This window comes from Schistocerca gregaria, chromosome X (assembly GCF_023897955.1).
Source record: "Schistocerca gregaria isolate iqSchGreg1 chromosome X, iqSchGreg1.2, whole genome shotgun sequence".
NCBI lineage: Eukaryota > Metazoa > Arthropoda > Insecta > Orthoptera > Acrididae > Schistocerca > Schistocerca gregaria.
In genome coordinates, this window is record NC_064931.1 from 144,457,531 (window position 1) to 144,470,128 (window position 12,598).

General features: G+C 43.5%; 1 protein-coding gene across 1 annotated transcript in view; it reads left to right on the top strand.

Moving 5' to 3' along the window:
* LOC126297944 (sodium channel protein Nach-like) overlaps window positions 1-11,834 on the top strand; it is a 70,718-nt gene extending 58,884 nt beyond the window's left edge. The window contains exons 9-10 of the mRNA XM_049989266.1: window positions 1,244-1,335; window positions 11,505-11,834. Of these exons, the coding sequence (XP_049845223.1) occupies window positions 1,244-1,335; window positions 11,505-11,650 (238 nt within the window). The 3' untranslated portion in view covers window positions 11,651-11,834. The remainder of the gene's footprint in view (window positions 1-1,243; window positions 1,336-11,504) is intronic.
* Window positions 11,835-12,598: the final 764 nt, after the last annotated feature.

The window sequence follows — 12,598 nt, forward strand, 5'->3', positions numbered from 1 at the left end:
GGTACGAGAAATTGGGGTGCATACAGAGGCATAGAGAAACTCATTTTTCCCTCGCTCTATTTGCGAGCCGGTCACGAAGGTTCAAATGGTTCAAATGGCTCTGAGCACTATGCGACTTAACTTCTAAGGTCATCAGTCCCCTAGAACTTACAACTACTTAAACTTAACTAACCTAAGGACATCACACACATCCATGCCCGAGGCAGGATTCGAACCTGCGACCGTAGCGGTCGAGGGGTTCCAGACTGTAGCGCCTAGAACCGCTTGGCCACCCCGGCCGGCGATCACGAAGGGAAATGACTAGTAGTGGTATAGGGTACTGTTCGCCACGCAACGAACGGTGGCTTGCGAAGTGCCCTTGTAGATGCAGATGTAGATTCGCAATAAATGCAGGCCAAGTAAGGGACCACTGTCGTAGGGTACTCGTAAAATTAAACTGGGGTTACATCCGGTTCTGTCGAGTTATTTGCTTTCAGTAGTGTTTCTCAGAAAAATCTTTCACGACCTAATGGGGAATTAAACGATTTTTATGGCAAATGCCTTCAGTCTACATCGTCGATTTCATCTCAGACCAGTAGGAGTTCATCTATTCTAGATTTCCACTAAGAAATCTCCAATTCGCTTTAAAAGAGCCTGATACTTTCGCTTTAGGGCTTATGAAGATTTAATTTAGTAATACCTCACGTGTTGTCTTGTGGTCATGATGGTCTAGCAGTTGGAGCATTGGACATCAGCTCTGGAGGTCCCGAGTTGAACCTCAGATAGGAATGAGGATCTTTCCTCTCTCCAGTCCTAGTGGAACAGCATTATGTCCACTCAGGACTCAACCAACTATCAAAACAGTACCGGGCACTTTCTCGGGGATGCGCCCGCCACCCCAACCCACCTGCCCTTTTGTAGTTCCGCGGAGAAGGAAGTTTGCACATTTCCGGAACTCAGGCCAATAGGACAGGTATGAGCTTCTGCCACAAACTTTACATTCTTTTCGCGTGCAATCAACGGAAAGATTACATGCTGGAAACTGGTTTCAGGATTAGCCCAGTACAATGCTCAGCTTATCTTCCATTTCATCATGCGTGTGAATGATAGTTGAAACATTTCTCTAACCATTAGTGAATAAGTAATTTACTCTATGTACTCATTTTGAAGTTTAATTTAATTTTATCGCCTAAAGAAAGCACAGAAGTACGTAATTTTCATGTTTTCAATATTTTCTTTTCTGAAGTAAGCTGTGTTGTTTCAGGTTTCTCGGCACAAATATTAAGTGGGGAATGACCAAGTATCCCCAGATGAGGCTCAAACGTGATGTGCTCTTCGGATTTACAGACTTATTAGGTAAGATTGTGTTTATGTTACCTAGCCCAGTGTTACGTTGTGCTGAATCATCTAGTAAATTTTTCCGTGTCTTCTTCGTGCAAGGGCTTAAAAAGCATGTCAAGAGTTTGCGAAATGTCTTCAAGGATTTAACTGGTGTATCATATCATTACTAATATTTTCCAGACTGGAACTTAAGTATTACAGGGATATGAAACTTGAATAAAAACTGCACCAAAAAAGTGAGCAAAGTTACTGGAGGCGTGTGGTCGTTGTAAAATCAAAGGATAACATACCAGATTTTTCCTCATGTAGATGGAGCAGCTTGCGTATGACCTACGTTAATAAAATTTGGCATAACTGGAAAATAAAATGTACGAACTTCAATTAAGACATCAGTGATGCTTTTGGGAAAATGAGAAACGGACCCTTCTAAAGGTGTAGTTAGCAGCTCCACATGAACGGAAGGCTCGGAGAGATTAATAGCCGGCCGCGGTGGTCTCGCGGTTCTAGGAGCGCAGTCCGAAACCGTGCGACTGCTACGGTCGCAGGTTCGAATCCTGCCTCGGTCATGGATGTATGTGATGTCCTTAGGTTAGTTAGGTTTAAGTAGTTCTAAGTTCTAGGGGACTAATGACCTCAGCAGTTGAGTCCCATAGTGCTCAGAGCCATTTGAACCATTTTTTAGAGATTAATAACGGTAATTAATTTGTAATGGGCAGTCAAATGGAAACTATACACAAATGTGAAAAATTAATTAAACTATTATTTCAAGAATAATAGCCTTAACAAAATTAATGCCACTGTGAGAGAAGACAGTTAAGACCATCACAGAAAAATGTTTGCGGTTGTCTACGGAACAACGATTGTACTCAGGCGTACAGCTCTTTGCCCCAATGTCTTTCTTCACGGCTAGAAAAATGTGGAAATCGCATGGAGAGAGACAGACTGCATGGAAGATGTATAAGAGCGATTTCCATATTTTTGGAGCCCTGGAGAAGACATTCGTGTCCGTCGATTTGCTTCGGACGAAGAGTTGCACGCCATGATTCCGCAGCTAACCATGAACATTTTTCCATGAAGACGCAGACCGTCTTGTATCATAGTGCACTTTGGGGCCAAGAAAAATCGATTTCTGCAAACTTCGCTACGATAGAGGTTGTCTCTCACCTCACATCACCGTGTAGGCGTCCACTAGCACAGTAACAAATATTTCTACTGGGGGTAAATGACGCAAAATATTATTTCGCGTTGAGAAGGTTAGTGGTAGTAGTTTGTGGCTTTCGCAAAGGGAAGCGTAAACCATTAGAGTGCATGAGTTAGCAACATAAGGTACCAAAGTTATCTACAACGAGGTTCGTTTCAATGTTATTTCAGTCGCCTTCTTACAGCACTCTTTACTGGGGACAGAACTTACATCACTTTCCATTCTTACGTATGACGTAAGTTGCTTGTGAATCTTCCAATCAGAAATATTTCTTTCACACTGATGTGACGAAAGTCACGGGATATCTTTTAATATCGTGCTGCATTTTCTGTTGCCCGGCGTAGTGCTGCAACTCGCCGTGGCATAGACTCAACAAGTGCTTGGAAGTCCCTTGTAGAAATACTGAGCCATGCTGCCTCAGTGTAGCCGGTGCAGGGTTTTCTGCACAAATTGATCTCTCGACTATCTACCATAAATGTTCATGTCGGGCTAACCGGACGGCCGAACCATTTTCGCCGGCCGCGGTGGTCTCGCGGTTCTAGGCGCGCAGTCCGGAACCGTGCGACTGCTACGGTCACAGGTTCGAATCCTGCCTCGGGCATGGATGTGTGTGATGTCCTTAGGTTAGTTAGGTTTAAGTAGTTCTAAGTTCTAGGGGACTAATGACCACAGCAGTTGAGTCCCATAGTGCTCAGAGCCATTTGAACCATTTTTTTGAACCATTCTCTCGAATTGTCCAGAATGTTGTTCAAACCAATCGCAAACAGTTACGGCTCACTGACATTGCGCGTTGTCATCCATAAAAATTCCATCATTGTTTGGGAATATGCAGTCCATGAATGGCTGCAAATTGTCTCCAAGATACCAGATGGACCAGAGGACCCAGTCCATTTCATGTCAACACAGCACACACGACTATGGAGCCACCACCGGCTTTCACAGTGCCTTGTTGACAACTTGAGTCCATGGCCTCGTGGGATCTGCGTCACACTTTAAACTTACCTAAGCTCTTACCAACTGAAATCGGGACTCATCTGACCAGCCCATGGTTATCCAGTCGTCTAGGGTCCAATCGATGTGGTCACGAGCCCAGTAGAGGCGCTGCAGGCGATGTCGTGCTCTTAGCAAAGGGCTTAGCGTCGGTCGTCTGCTATCAGAGCCCAATGACTGTCCTAATGGATACGTTCGTCCTACATCCCACATTGATTTGTGCTGTTATTTCAGGCAATGTTGCTTGTCTCTTAGCACTGACATCTCTACGCAAACGCCTCTGCTTTTCCTCGTTAAGTTAAGGCCTTCGGCCACTGCATTGTCCGTGGTGAGAGGTAAAGCCTGCAATGTGCTATTCTCGGCACACTCTCGACATTTTGGATCGAGGTATACTGAATTCTCTATTTTCGAAATGGAATGTCCCATTTGTCTAGCTCCAAGTACCACTCCCCGTTCAAATTCTGCCAATTCTCGTCATGCGGCCATAATCACGTCGGACACCATTTCACATCAATCACGTGAGTATAGTTGAGAGCTCCGCCAATGCACCTTCCTTTTATAAGCTGTGTTCGCGATAGTGCCACCATCTGTGCATACGCATATCGCTATCCCATGACTTTGGTCACCTCAGTATATGTTTCGTCTCCTTCAAACTTTTCTGTCATTCAAATATCTCCACTGTTTTAATGATTAGATTCGCAGACTTCATAGTGACCCATCCTGAAGAATGACAATGAGCTATTTGCACATAATACAGCTGACCTTATGGCAGATTTGATTAAAACTTTAAGAGAATCATCCTTAATTACAGACACCTAAGTGTGGAACTCCAGCTAGAGCTAGCACTGAGGTATTTTTCTGAAGCTTTTGCTGTGTCGAGGGCAACTGCCTTGCCGCAGTGCTTACACCGGTTACCGTGAGATACCGAAGTTAAGCACTGTCGGGTGTGGTCGTCACTTGCATGGGTGACCATTAGGCCGCCATGCGCTGCTGCCACTTTTCAGGGTGCACTCAGCCTCGTGATACCAATTGAGGAGCTACTCGATCGAATAGTAGCGGCTTCAGTCAAGATTACCATCATAACGACCGGGAGAGCAGTGTGCTGACCCCACGCCCCTCCTATCCGCATCCTCCGCCGAGGATGACACGGCTGTCGGATGGTCCCGGTAGGCCACTAGTGGTCTGAAGACGGAGTGCTTCTTTTGCTGTGTCGAGCGTATCTCTACACAAGAACCTCGCAGGAAAAAAAGTTAAAAAGTTTACACTTATCTTAGTCTTTGAACGGAAGAAAGAATTTGGTACTGGAACCAAGTGTCCACCTGTGACGCCTGTGTGCAGACACTAACTCTGTCTACAATTTCGCCGTGTTAGTCCCAATTATTTTTGAACAGAGGCACCCTTCATCCAGTTCCTTTTAGAAACAATGACTGATATACCATGTTCAAATTAGCAACATACCAACCTATAGGCGTCGCCTTCAGCATTGTCAATGTGAAGTTTTAACCTCATGTTTCATTGACAATCACATCATCAGAGATCATATTCTAAATGTTACATTTATACCAAAAACAGAATAACACCTGTCGCGTGACTTGCAATGGCGAAGTAGCTATAGGGCGGGGACAAAAATATAGAACACCAAAAACACAACACATTGCAGTGTCTAATACACAGTAGGAAAACCATTCCAGTCGTCTAGGAATGGATAAATACAGATCCTGTTTGGTTTTCGAGGCAATCTTACAGCATTGTTCCTGCAAAGTAGCAGGAAGTTAAGTTAACGATGATGCAAATGGATAGCGATGACTCAACCATCTCTCCAAAGCAGATCTGGTGACTGCGGTGACCAGGGAACATCTGATAATTTATCCTTGTGCTCTCAAAATCAGACCTGGAAGATGCGAGCTGTCTCAACAGAGGCCCTGTCATATTGGAACACAGACAAAATGACCGAATAGTCCTTGGCAGTTAGTGTGACCTTGCACAATAACTGTAACGTCTGCCACAGAAGGTCCCTGCCAGGCAGACTACACAAGACACCCCTGCGTACCATATAACATTCACAAGCACTTGCAGGCGCAACCAAGAGGAAAACAATTATTCCAAACAAACAGAACTTGCTAAAGACTAATGCGAACCTTTTTCTGCAGAGGTCGCCTCACAGATGCAGGGAAAGTTGGAGTACTCCGCCGGCCTCCGCCGGCTTTATATGACCAGCGCAGCAGCAGTACAGCACCGATGCTCTACAAGTTATTTGTTTTCTGTGTAGATAGTGATTGTTCGAGAAGTGTAGTTCAGTTTCAATTAGCGACATTATACTGAGTGTTCTACAATACTGAGTATTCTTCAGTAACCATGGGGCCCATGGAATCCCACACTATGGCCGCCCAGATCGCGACAGAACGCCCGCGATGCTTCCACTCTTGGGATTTAAATTCAACCAAAAGTTGGAAACACTGTGAAGCGAGACTCATCCGACAAAATAACTTTCTTCCATTACTCCATCGTCCAGGTTTTTACCTTCAGCACCACGTTTTCCTGTTACGTGCATTCGCATCAATGATGAGTGGTTATGGAATTTCAGCGCGCCATGCAGTTCACTGCTTATGGTGTTCCTTTTGTGCCGTTTTGTTCAGCAGTGACCTTTGCAGATTTTGTCGTCTTATTTTTCGTCACAGTCTTCTTTAATCGCTGTCTGTCACGATTGCTAAGCACACACTTTCGTCTGCGTTGTGACTTAGCAGATTATGTATTTCTGCTTTCCAAATGTGCGGTAGAAATATTCGATGCGATGCCTCTTGACACGTCAAATGCTTCGTCTCCCTTGGTCACGAAAACATCCATCATACAAGAACCACATTCGAACAATCTTATCTGTAACGCATAACGTAGTCTGACCATGACTGGCACTTGCAACATATTGTGGAACTTTAAAACGTAATGTTAGTGGACAAATATAACAGGACAACCCCCAAGCCTGGGTAGTACCTGTATATTCATTTATGTTCAAGCTTGCACTTCTCGCTCTGTTTCCATATTTTTATTCAATTCGTATATGTAAAGGAAGAGCTAAGATGCCTGTATGTACTCTGATCTGAATGTTGTAGGTAAAGGGAGCGATTTATTCGAAATGAAAAACGAGATGTCATCTTCTTTCAGTCCAAGAAAGACAGCATTTCTGAAACGGCAGGCTGTGCAAACTGTTCGCATACCTGTTCTGTGAAAATGTTCTGTGAATTCCGATCTTGGAAACTGAGAAGACAGATACTCTGGATACTAGCAGGTAGTCATAATGATGTGAAGTCATGGTGTACCTTTTCAAAAAATTTCCTCTTTCAGATTTGTTGTGTAATACATCTTTCTGAGAACTTTCCGCTTTAAACCTGTATAAACGTATGTGGTTACAACATCTACCATTTTCGTTGTCATAAAAACAAATGTTTTTCAGTGAGGCGTTGGACGTAAATGACGTAGTAGTACACATTGTGATTGCTGTGTGCAGATACAAGCTGAATTCGCGACCCTTCGTTCATAGCTCCAGGCAGTGTTGGCTTCTGTCGCACAGCTTGAGGCTGCTGCCAAGGAACACCAATGTGGGGGAGCAGACACAGGGATGTGTTGAACGTCGAGCATGTCCCACGTGTCCCCTGATCGATCCACTGCTGTGGCTGCCCTGGGTACTGCCTGCTCTGAGGTTGCCCCTGAACTGTGGTAGAGTGGGAGATCATTCCAAAGTCTAGCAGGCAGCGAAAGACTTTATAAGGGGCCGATCGTAGGGCCACCCCAGTTCGTTTGGCGAAGAGGTTTTAGGCGTATCTGTGGCTGGCGAAGTCTGAGCCGGATGCAGGCGTCCACATGTTCCAGAGAAAGCTTTTCCGACTGCAGGATCTGGATATTCACAGAGCGTGGGTTTGCTGGTAGTTGGGAGCTCCAACGTTTGGCGCGTAGTGGGGCCCCTTAGGAACATGGCTGCCAAAGAGGTGAAGGAGGCCAGTGTACACTCCATATGCATACTGGGCGGGGTCACTGCAGATGTGTAAAGTGTGCTTCTGGATGCCATGAAGAGTGCAGGGTGCAGCCAACTGCAGCTGGTGGCTCATGTCGGTACCAGTGACTTAAGTTGCTTTGGATCAGAGGAGATTCTCTCTGGTTTCGGGCAGCTAGCAGAAATGGTAAAAGACTACGAGTCTTTCTTGCGATATTAAGTCAGAGGTCACCATCTGCAGCATCGTCGATAGAACCGACTGTAGTCCTTTGGTGCAGAGCCGAGTGGAGGGTCTGAATCAGAGACTCAGACGTTTCTGTGACCGTGGAGGCTGCAGATTCCTTGACTTGCGTCATCAGGTGGTTGCTTTCCGGGATCCGCTTGATAGGTCAGGAGTCCGCTACACACAGGTAGCAGGGTTTGTGTGGAAGGGACTGGGCGGTTTTTTTTTAGGTTAGACGGTCTCAGGAAAAAACAGAAAGGGCGTCCATCTAAAAGGGGGCAGCTAAAACACAGTAAGGTGGTTGAAGAAACGATAGTTATTGTAGTTCTAAATTCTCGTAGCTGTGTTGGGAAAGAATCAGAGCTGCAAGTCCTAATAGAAATCACTGAACCTCAAATAGTTATAGATACAGAAAGCTGGCTAAAGCCGGAAATAAGTTCAGCTGAGATTTTTTCAAGCGACCTAACTGTGTTCAGAAAGGATATATTAAATACAGTTGGTGCATTATTTATTGCTGTCAGAAGTAGTTTACATTGCATCGAAATTGAAGTAGATAGTTCCTGCGAAATAGTATGGGTAGAGTATATACTTGACAATCGGGCTATACTATTAACTGGATCGTTTCACCGATCCCCGATTCACACGATATAGTTGCTGAACAGTTCAAAGAAAACTTGAAGCTCATTTCAAAAAGGTACCCCAATCATACAATTATAGCTGGTGGTGACTTCAATCTACTCTCGATCTACTGAAAAAGTTATAGGTTTAAAGCTGGCGGCAGGCATAAAACGTCATCCGAAATTGTACTGAATGCTTTCTCAGAAAATTATTTTGAACAATTAGTACATGAGCCCACTCAATGAGTAAATGGTTGCGAAAGCATACTTAACCTCTTAGCAACAAATAAACCTGGACAAGTAGGGAGCTGATAAAAATGCTCTTAACGCCTTTTTAAGAGACAGTCTCCACTTCTTCCCTTCTGATCGTGTAAAAAAAAAAAAAAGGATCTGAGCACTATGGGACTTAACATCTTAGGTCATCAGTCCCCTAGAACTTAGAACTACTTAAACCTAACTAACCTAAGGACATCACACAACACCCAGCCATCACGAGGCAGAGAAAATCCCTGACCGCGCCAGGAATCGAACCCGGGAACCCGTGCGTGAGGAGCGAGAACGCTACCGCACGACCCCGAGCTGCGGACTGCTAAAGAGAACCTTCATGTGGAGTAATGAATGTTATTTTTCGTTGCAGAAGCAACGAAAAAAGCATGCCAAATTTAAAAGAACGCAAAAGTCCCAAGATTCGCAAAGTTTTGCAGAAGTTCGAAATATAGCACGTGCTTCAAGGGGAGATGCTTTTAATAATTTCCGCGACGAAACTGTGTCTCGAAATCTGGCAGAAAACCCAAAGTGGTTCTGGTCATACATGAAGCACACCAGTGGTAAGACGCAATCGATACCTTCAGTGCGCGATAGCAACGGTGAAGTCACTGATGACAGTGCCAAAAAGGCAGAGTTATTAAAGACGGTTTTCCGAAACTCCTTCACCAAAGAAGCCGAAGTAAATATTCCTGAATTCCAATCAAGGACAACAGCCACGATGAGAGACATAGAAGTAGTTATCCTCGGTGTAGCAAAGCAGCTTAAATCACTTAATAAAGGCAAGGCCTCCGGTGCAGATTGTATCCCAGTCAGGTTCCTTTCAGAGTATGCTGATACAATAGATCTATATTTAGCAGTTATATACAAGGGCTCGCTCACAGGAAGATCCGTACTTAAAGACTGGAAAATTGCTCAAGTTACACAATTACTCAAAAAGCGAAATAGGAGTAATCCGCTGAATTACAGGCCTATGTCGTTGTCGATTTGCAGTAGAGTTTTGGAACATATACTGTGTTCGATCTTTATGAATTACCTCGAAGAAAACGATTTATTGACACATTGTCAGCACGGATTCAGAAAGTATCGTCCTTGTGAAACACAACTAGTTCTTTATACTCATGAAGCAATTAGTGCTACCGACAGAGGAAGTTAAATTGATTCCATAGCTTTAGATTTCCAGAAGGCTTTCGACACCGTCCCTCACAAGCGTCTTCTAACCAAACTGCGTGCCTATGGAATATCACAGCAGTTGTGCGACTGGATTCGTGATTTCCTGTTAGAAAGGTCACAGTTTGTAGTAATAGACGGAAAGTCATGAAGTAAAACACAAGTAATATCCGGCGTTCCCCAAGGAAGTGTTATAGGCCCTCTATTGTTCCCGATCTACATTAACGACATAGGGGACAATCTGAGTAGCCCTCTTAGATTGTTTGCAGATGGTGCTGTTACCGTCTTGTAAAGTCATCAGATGACAAATATGAATTGCAAAGTGATTTAGATACGATACCTGTATGGTACGAAAAATGGCAATTGATGCTGAATAAAGAAAAGTGTGAAGTTATTCACATGACTACTAAACGAAATATCCCTATATTCGATTACGTGATAAGTAAAAAAAAAAAAACCTGAAGGCTGTAAATTCAACTACATACTTAGGAATGGCAATTACAAATAACCTTCATTGGAACGCTCACATAGATAGTGCTGTGGGTAGAGGAAACCAAAGACTGCGATTCATTGGCAGAACACTATGTTATTTATGTAGTTTACTTAAGCTACCGAGCCTTAGGTTTGGTAGAGCAAAACTCTACACGTAAAGTGTATTAAAACATAGGTGTCAATGTCCGTACGCTGTACTTCGTCAAATGACCACCTCATCCATTTTCTCATCGCGTCGTATGATTGCACTGAAGATAATCGGAGGGAAGCAACCAGTCGGAAGCTCTGGTTTCCTTAAAAGTTAACCATATTCGCTAAGTAGCTACATTATAGTTAAGTAACTGCCCTACTCCGTTCGCTCCAGCCAACCTCCGACTGCTCGTCGGATCCTACGGTTACTACTGGAGATAACCGAACGAACAGCGCTACTCGGAACTGTGACGTACTCTCCGGTTAAAGAGATCCGATGATCAGCTGCACTTCGGAGGCGCGCCCGCTCATGTTCAGTTTGTTCATCTCGTATTCTGTTTTAATAACTCAAAATGGTTGTTTAAGATACAAATTCTTATCTGATTATACTTCTGCCGCTTTAGCTCTAAGAAGAATCGCGACAATTCAGTTCGTTGTAGTGAGGGACAATACTATACTTCACAGACATCTGAACATCAGTCATGTATGGCTTCTTCAAATTTAGTGTTGTTGCACAAGGAGCTCCAAATTCACAGCCAATATTAGACACAACTGCTACCAATAACTGTCCTGTAACATATTTCCGCTTTGGAATGTCAAAGCCAAAGAGGTTCCTTATTCAATAGTGTGTAAGTATGTTAATTGTTACCTAACAAACTGCACAGTAGCTTAATTCACTACAATAACAAAAGAAAGAAGAAAGTCTGACTGCGAGGCCCTTGGCGACTGAGCACAAACTCGGACAGGATAATATTCGGGAAGAAAACAGGAATCATCCTAGCATTCGTCCTAATCGGTTGAAGCTAACGGCAGAAAACCAAATATGGGTATCTCGGCGTGTATTTGAACCTCACTCCTCGTGGGTACAAGTCCAATTACCTATCGACTTTGCCACCTCGCTCCGTAGTAGTAAACGACACTGTATTCCCGTCTCATAAACATGTTATATTCTTAGCATAGTTGCTGCCATTATTCTGACAATCATGCCTGTGAATCATTGTCATGTAGTGCAAGGCAGATGCATTTTGTTTATAATGTGCCTTATTGTTCCAGTGTACATCGGTGGTACAGCAGGATTATGCCTCGGATGCAGCGTCCTCAGTTTCATAGAAATTATTTACTTCTTCACCATCCATCTCTTCTGGTTCGTCGTTAAGGGTAAAAGATTGTGTTGTGTAAGAAGAATGGACACTAGATAATCAAGATATTCTCCTGATAATAAGCAATATTTTATGTAGAAAATGGACAGGTGTCTTTGAATAGACAAACTAGCTTTGTATTGTATTTATTCATAAGTCGCAACATATGCCTAACACAGCAAGAATTTCTTTAATACGGATCGTGGAAATATCATGTTTAAAAGGTTATACTAAGAAGAAAATAGAGAGAAGACATCTTCGCATGATGTGCTGAACCGCCGTGTTACTTTATCTTTCGTATTTACACTAACACTTTCTCTACCTGTGGCTTAATTGTAAAAATTATTTCTCAAGATAAGTCAATTACACTCGCTGAAAAATAAACACAAACACTAAGGCATCTGACCATCTCTCCAGTGATTATCAAAGTCCTGACATGTAATTAATATAATTTCATATAAAAATAATGCTTATTCCATATAGCTTCTATTATTGTAACGCAACACTCCAACTATGTAATGCCGGGAATCGAACGCGGGAACCCGGGAGTCGCTAACAGCCTTAATCGGCGTTTACACTTACTATCAGCATTTTGTTACTACAAAAAAGGAAATACATTTTTGCTCATATTATCCTGCAAGAACGTGCGGAACTCAACCTTGTAACAAGATCTGATCAGATTAAGCAACAAGTGAAGTGTCATCTTGTGAAAATGGTAAGTGGGGCAGACTGAAATCAAATCCGAATCTGAAACGGAAACCGTTGGTCTGTTACATTTCTCATCTTGCGTATGCTTTCAGGACATTTTCAACACCGATGTTGGAGATTTATAGTCTTGTTCCCCACCTTCGCCGCTGAGACGCGCTCACTTAAAACATATAACAGTAATGCAAAAGCATATCAGTTACTCCCGGGTTCGATTCCCGGCGGGGTCAAGGATTTTCTCTGCCTCGTGATGGCTGGGTGTTGTGTGACGTCCTTAGGTTTAAGTAGTTCTAAGTTCTAGGG